General features: G+C 34.5%; 1 protein-coding gene across 1 annotated transcript in view; it reads left to right on the top strand.

The window, feature by feature from the left end:
- Positions 1-8,280, top strand: part of LIPI (lipase, member I) — a 75,088-nt gene that overhangs the window by 60,129 nt on the left and 6,679 nt on the right. The window contains exons 8-9 of the mRNA XM_006866448.1: positions 3,907-4,018; positions 7,080-7,253. Coding sequence (XP_006866510.1) covers positions 3,907-4,018; positions 7,080-7,253 — 286 coding nt within the window. The remainder of the gene's footprint in view (positions 1-3,906; positions 4,019-7,079; positions 7,254-8,280) is intronic.

Here is an 8,280-nt window from a genome sequence, read left to right as displayed (position 1 = left end):
TATTGAAATCTTCTACTACTATTGTACAGTTGTCTATTTATTTCTTCAATTATATTAGAGTTTGACTCATGTACTCTGGGGCTTTTTCCTTGGGAACATAGATATATTTATGGGTCTGTCCTCTTGTTCAATTGACGTTTTTGTCATGATATAATGTCCTTCTTTGTCTCTTATGCTGGTTTTCCCCTTAAAGTCTATTCTATAAGAAATTAATATTGCTACTCTTGCTCATTTTTCATTATCAGTAGCTTGATACATTGTTTTACAAATCTGCTTTTAGTGCAATTTTGCTTTTCAGCATAAAGTGTGTCTCTTGTAGACAGTAAATCTTTATGGTTTATCCCCTTTTTTATGTAAAGGCTCTGGTAGCGTAGTGGTTACGAATCGGGCTGCAAATCTCAAGGTCAGCAGTTTGAAACTATCAGCTGTTCCGCGGGACAAAGATGAGGCTTTCTGCTCCTGTAAAGATTCACAGCCTCAGAAACCCTGTACAGGGTCGCTCTGGGTCAGAACTGACTCCACGGCACATATCCACCACCACCATATTACTTTTTATTGAAGTTATCTAGTTATTTATTAATTTCTTCCCTGGTTTAAAACAGTCTGTTTGATCTTGAAATCTACTTGACTCCCTTGCTATTTGGAAGTTCCATAATTACCCTAGTCCCACGTTTTGCTTTGTAGCTGCCTTCATTATAAATTGGTGTCTCTGATTCCTTACTTTCAGTCATGTAGGTTGTTTACTTTGTTGTTGTTGCTGTTAGGTGCCATCAAGTTGATTCTGACTCATATTGTCCCTATGCACAAAAGAAGAAAAAACTGCCAGACCTTGCACCATTCTCACAATTATTATGATTGATACCATTTATGCTGCCACTGTGTCAATCCATCTCCTTGGGGATCTTCCTCTTTTTCACTAACTCTCCACTTTATCAAGCATGATGTCCTTCTACAGAGGCTGGCCTCTCATAATATTTCCAAAGTATGAGACCTAAAGTCTCACACTCTTGACTTCTAAGGAGCATTTTGACTGTACATCTTCTAACACAGATATATTTATTCTTGTGACAATCCATGGTACTTTTAATATTCTTCTCTAGCACCATATTTCAAATGGGTCACTTCTTCTGTGAATTTATACATTTCAATGAAATCATCAATCCTTATTCACTGTTCAACTTTCACATACATATGAGGCAATTGAAAATACTATGACTTGGATCAAGCGCATCTGAGTCCTCATTCTAACATCTTGGCTTTTGAGTATTTTAAACAAGTCTTGTGAAGGAGCATTGCTTAATGCAATATATTGTTTTATTTCTTGACTGCTGCTTCTGTGAGTGTTGATTGTGGATATAAGCAAAATGAAGGCTTTGACAACTTCAATCTTTTCTCTGTTTATGATGTTGTTTGTTGATCCATGTGTGAGGAATTTTGTTTTCTTTACATTGAAGTGCAACCCATACTCAAGTCTTTGATCTTCTTCAGTATTTTAAGTCCTCTTCATTTTCAGCAAGCAAGGTCATGCAATTTGCATATTTCAAGTTGTTAATGTCTCTTCTTCCAATCCTAATAACACATTCTTCTTATAATCTAGCTTCTAGGATTATTTTCTCAACATATTGTGAAAGTATATAACATTGGCTCAAACCTTTCTTGATTCTAAACCATTCAATATTCCCTTTTTCTTTTAGAATGACTGTCTCTTGGTCTATGTACAGAGTCTATTAGTACAATTTAGTGTTCTGTAATACCAGTTCTTTGCAGTGTTATCCATAGCTTGTCATGATCCACATAGGATCATGTAGTTTAACTTTGGATGCTTCTATATCTGGGTTGAATCCTGGCTGGTGTTGTTGTCAGGTATGTTAATCTCAGGTTGTTGTCTCCTGTTGTTGGTTCTCAGTACAAAGAACCCCCTTTAGTAATTTTTGGTTGGATTATTACTAATTCCTTTAATTTATGAACTGCCCCAATTTTACCATTGTATTTGAGGGACAGTTTTGAAAGGTATATAATTCTTGTTTGGCAATTTATGCCTTCCCAATGCCTTCTTGTCTCTCTGGTTTCTGCTGAGAGATCAGAGCTTAGTCTTATTGGTTCTCTGTTATATATAACTTTTCACTTTTCCCAGGTTACTTTCAAGTGTCTTTCCATGTCTATATTTTTTGAACATTTGATTGTGATATGTCATGGTGATTTTCTTTTGGTAACTGTTCTATTTGGGCTTGTTCCGCTTCTTCAATGTTTATCTTATCATTTTTCATGATGTTAAGGATATTTCTTTCCAACAACTCTTTGACAGTTTTTTCTGTGCTTTTCTTTGTCTCTTTGTGTTCTGGAATTCCAATCACTTGTTATTTTTCTTAATGGTGTCTCACATAAATCATAGGTTTTCTTTGGACTTTCTCCTTTTTCTTATTGTTCTTCTAACATGCTACCATTGAGACATTTATCTTCAAGATCATTAATTAATGCTTCCATTGATTCCAATCTACTCCTTCGCCCTTCCAACGTTTTATCCTTTTCTGAAATTTCAGTATTAATTTTCTGAATTTCTATTTGCAGGAGTTATATTGTCTTCAGTCTTTCATCTATTTTGTCTGTTCTTCTTGTACTGTTTTCCTGAATTCTTCCAAAGTTTTTTTTTTGTGCTCACCTTGCTTTCCTTTATCTCTTTCTCAAGGTGTATAGTATCATTCTTTTGAATACTTTTTCTTCCTTATAAATATTTTCTAGCTCTATATCTTGGTCACTGCCACTGGGTAAGTGTGATTAGAGAATGGAAGCATTCTCTCCATTCACCATTTTCATAGCTCAGTTTACATGGGTTTAGCTTATGTTGGCTGTTGTCTTTGATCAGGTGTGTAGCAGCTGGTATTGGTTCTTGTCCAGTGGGCACAACTAGCACCCAACTCACAATGATGCAGCTCTTCACTGGGCGGCTCACAACTGGGTGGCTCTGATGACCTGGAAAGCAGGAGTTACAAATGGAGACAGAAAAGGGTGGGGGATAATCAGGAGAGTATGGGGAACATGAAAGAATCTCACATTTCTAACCACCAGTGTGCATCTGCACTGCCAGACCACTGTCTGTTTCCAATGATACTTGGAAATGTAAAGATGGCTACACCACAGCTGGCTGGCTGCCACAATACACCTGTCTCCTTTTTCATTGTGCCTATTTAGCTTTTCCTTCTAGTAAGCATTAAATCCACTTCTTTATCCCTTCCTCTGAAGCTCAGGGATCCAGGACTGCCATCTGCATCTATTTTCATAAGATCTTATTTACCTTTAACTGTAAAATGTCTGTGTGGTTTGTTGCCTACTCGACAATCTTGCCAGAAGTCCTCTACTATATCATTTTTAGTAGGGACATTTTGCATAAAGACTACTATGGCTCACTCAATTGAAAAAATAAATCACAAAACAAAAAGTAAAGTCATGCTGTCAAATCCATTCCAACTCATGTGTCACTTTATAGGAATGCAATTCTATTAGCTCCACAGGGATTCCTAAATAGTCAGTGAATTTGGGAATTATATATATTAAGCAAATTTACCTGGGATAATTCATGGCAGTTAAAGAATCATATCCTATTTTCCTTAAATGACCCACTGGGGTGGGTGGGGGGATGCTTTTCAATTGAACTACATCCTTAGGTTTTGGTTGCTACTTGACCAATCCTTCACCATATCCATAAGCCATTGCCAGGCTTCATCAATCCTTTTTTTTTATTTTTTAAATTAGCAGAAAATAGTCAACTAAGAAGTAAAATATATTACCAGATTTACCTAATAAATGCTTCTGAATATTATTTGCATATAGACATGCACACGTAGCTATATATGTACAAAAGCAAATTCAAAGAAAAAGTGAACTGGGCTCTATATTTCTGTTTTGTAGCATACTATTTTGTTTTCAGTGTACTTTTTATGAATAAAACAATGAAGGATGGATGTATTAAATTTAAATTAATAAATGAGTTTGGGATGGTTGAAGAGCCAAGGGTGTTTGAGTAAGTACAATTTCATTATTTTTTTCATTTTGTAAACCACATGCTTGCTTTCTTAAGTACCTACTTCAACAGATAATCCAGAACGTAAGTATTCTATTGATCTGTTCTTAGATTGTAAGGTATTGAAAATATTGCAGATGTTTATTTGAATTCTGTTGTTTTATTGAGGAAGATAGTAAATATGGAAAAGAAAATCTGACTTATTTATGTTATTAAATTAGTGACTAGGAGATTTTTTTCTGTTGATTCTAATTATTCTTGCTATTATACAAACTTGCCTTCTAATTTTCTTAAAATTTCAGGTAAAATCATATTCAAGTTATGTGAACAAATGTCTTGAGAGTTTTGTCAGTAGAATGACCAAATTCTAGTATTTCAGAAAGCACTCTCAGCAACAAAGTCCCCCAATACTAGGGCATTTACCTTCTATATAACATTTTATATATAGTTGACTGTATCTAGATCTGCATATACATATAGTAAGTGCTCAAGTTACAAACATCCAACTTAAGGTCAACTTGTAATTGCCTTTTAATAATATCTAAATTAGCCCTCACTTTGCACTGTTTCAACCAATACTGCCTCACAACAATTTCTTCATCACAATTACCTTAACTTGTTGCATGTGCAGCTTTTAAATTATTGAAGAGTATTCAAGCCTTTTTTTACAATACTAAATTAAAAACTGTATGCACATGTTTCGACTTACCAACAATTTTAACTTAAAGTAATTGATCACGTTGTAACCCAGATACTGCCTATATTTTAAGATGGCCAATCAAAGGATCCCTGGTGGTGCAGTGGATTAAACGTTGGGCTGATAACTGTAAGGTCACTGATTCAAACCCATAAGCCACTGTGCTGTAGACAGATCAGGCTATCTGCACCCACAAAATTAACAGTTTCTGAAATACTACCCAGCAGTTATATTAAACACTACAAACCACAATGTTTGTGGTTCAAACTCATTAACTACTCTTCAGAAACCCTGTACAAGGTCGCTATAAGTCATAACTGACTCACTGGCACTTAATAACAACAATATAGAGTCACTATGGATCAGATTCAATTGATGGCACTGGAATTTATTTATTTATTTTTCATAACCATCTCAAAGAATGCTCTCAGATTGAGTTGGTTGAATGTTTATGTAACTGTATTAAAATTTCTTCAAACTAGAAAATTTGTTTTCTCTTAAATAAAAGAACAGTATAAAATTACACTCTACTATGAACATTGTGGTTTCCAACCTGTTATGCTATACTAGAAATTTATTAAATAATGGATGCATTTCCCAAAGTCTCAAAAGAACTATTTATCTAGTGATTAAATGAAGACAAATGATTTTATTGTCATTGTACTTATAGTTTGGTTTAAGTTTTCACTGGTTATTGATAACCCTGTTGGAATTTCAGGAGGCACAGTTGGTATATTCAACATTTACTCCTGTCCCAGCTTCAGGAATTATAGTACTTACACTATAGAGCTTCTACTGTGTGATGGACCACATATCTGAATATATAAGCCTGGTTGCCATTGAGTCAATTCCCACTGATTTTGCAGGAGAAACACCTGGTTATCTGTTTCTGTAAAACTACAGCCAAGAAAACTCTATGGGACACTTCTGTTCTGTCTTATGGAGTTGCTGGGAGTTGGAATTAACTCAACAGTTCCAAAAGAACAAAACCAAAAAAACAACATAATAGCTAGCTAGAATAAATTGCTTAAAAATGTATGTAAAGAGGCTTCAGAAAGTTTGTGAAAAAGTGGAATGAATATGTAATGGGGTTTTAAGATGAACTTTTTGGAGCCCTTATATGTCCATCTACACTTAATTCCCCTTTGACAATGAAAACAATAAAATTTGCATCCTGTAGAAAATATGTAATACTATATAGTAAAAATGGGAATCATTGGTAATAATCATCCATGCATATATATCCACACTTACCAATAGGTTTACAATCATTCATATGCCTCTACAGTCCTTCCTCTTCCTTTACCTTCGTATGGATGCCCTGGTGCTCAAATACAGCAGATGGACTTTGGGGACATGATAGCATTTGTTGGGCCTACCTCCCCCAAAAGCTGTGAGAAATTAAAGTAAGATGAAATCTAAGACTAATATTGGGTTACAAGATTACAGGTGCATCCATGGTTTCTTCCTAAACTGGTCTGTGTGTGTCTGTGAGTTTGTCATCTTTGCTCAAGTAGGTTGTTAATTGTTATTCAAAATAGAAAATTAATTAGACAGATTTTTCATTTTTTCTTTGCCTTTTCTTTCTCCTGTCCTTTTCCTTTATTTTTATGTAATGAAAGGGAGTATGGTGAGTGAGTAGGTAGAATGAGTCAAGCAAGCCCAATTTGACTACCAACTTCCAAGCCTAACATTTCTATCCCTCAAAGATGGGGAAGTTAGCAGATTTGCTGAGTTCACATTCAACATCTGCACTCTCTAGCTGTGTTACCTTGGAAAAGCTGCTTGAAGGCTCTGAGCCTCAGTTTTATCATTTGTCAAATGTCAGACTACCTACTACCAAGAATTGTTGAGACCTAGTATGTGAAACTTAAAATGTTCATGAAGTTATACTTATTAAATATTATCTTTATATTGAAATTAATGCATTTATAAATTTTCTATGTAGGTCATAAATATTTGATAAAGTGCTACAGAACATAAATAATTGCTATTTGAACACCTAGCCTACTCAAGGAACTGTGTTAATTTTTGAGGGATCTATAAAAACGGGTACAAAGGGACTAGTCTAACCTTAGACAAATGTAAAATATAGTCATCTCATCTGAAAGGCAATATATTTTCATTTTTTTCCAAAATGCATTCCCAAAATATTTTACCATAGAAATGTAAATATTACTATTATTATTTTGCTTTCAATTACTCTTTAAGTTATTTTAATGAATTCTTTAGAAAATATTTTATGGCAAGCCTTACTCTCTATATAATTAATTTATACTTATTATGCATTACAATGTTGCTGATTTTAGAATTGAAATTTTATTTTCTAATTATTAATATACTGAACATATCATTTCTATTTAGGGGCAGTAATTATAACTTGCAAGATGTCAAAATTCTTGTTCAATTTTATAATGATATTGTAAATATTTCAAGCATTGGTTTGACATATTTCCAAAACTCAAATATGCCATGTCTCACATGTGAAGAATACAGGATCCAGCGTCTCATGCTAAAATCACTTACATTTCCATCAAGGTAAGGAAGCAAAATTGTGGTTTTAAATGCTATCTTTTAAACCTAAAACTGTTAGTTAATTAAGGAATGGTTTAAGAACTCAAATATTGAAATATCTATTTATTATCCATTTAGAATATTTATTAGAATATCAGAAGATTGCAAAAAGTATTTCATGTTCTTATATTTATGAATTTGATTTTCTAGTTTCATTTCCTATAAATCTTAATGTTGTTAGATGCCATTGAGTTCTAAAGCACAGCAATCTTATGTACAGCAGTATGAACCAAGGCCCAATTCTGCACTATGCTCACAATTTTTGTGATGTCTTAATCTATTGTTGTAGTCAATGTGTCAGTCCATCTAACTGAAGGTCTTCCTCTTTTTTGCTGAACCCCTATGAAGCATGATGTGCTTCTTCAGTGATTGGTGCAGCCTGACTAGATGCCCAAAATATGCTAGGCAAAATCTAGTTATCCTCACTTCTAAGGGACATTCTGACTGCACTTTCTACAGGACAGATTTGTTTGTTCATCTGGCAGTTCATGGTAAACTCAATATTCTTTGCCAACATCATAATTCAGATGCAGCAGTTCTTTGGTCTTCTTAAATATTGGACATAGTATAAGCATACTTTGTTTTATTGCACTTTGATTGAAGTTGTCAAGGACTTCATTCTTCTTGGATCAACTATCAACACTCATGGAAGCAGTAGTCAAGAAATCAAATGTTGTAATGCATTAGGCAAATCTGCACAAGATCTTTCTTAAAGTGTTGAAGAGCAAAGATGTCAGCTTGAACACTAAGGTGCGCCTGACCCAAGCCATGGTATTTTCAATAACCTCATATGCATGTGAAAGCTGGACAGTGGTAAGGAAGACCATATTAGAATTGATGCTTTTGAGTTATGGTGTTGGAGGAGAATTTTGGAAGTGCCATGGGCTGCCAAAAGAACCTATATATCTGTTTTGGAAGAAGTGCAGCCATAGTGCTCCTTGGAGGCCAGGATGGCCAGACTTCGTCTCTCATACTTCAGACATATTTTCAG

The sequence above is a fragment of the Chrysochloris asiatica genome, unplaced genomic scaffold (assembly GCF_000296735.1).
Source record: "Chrysochloris asiatica unplaced genomic scaffold, ChrAsi1.0 scaffold00091, whole genome shotgun sequence".
Taxonomy (NCBI): Eukaryota; Metazoa; Chordata; class Mammalia; order Afrosoricida; family Chrysochloridae; genus Chrysochloris; species Chrysochloris asiatica.
The sequence above is the reverse complement of the archived record's forward strand: the minus strand, read 5'-3'. Positions and strand labels throughout refer to the sequence as shown.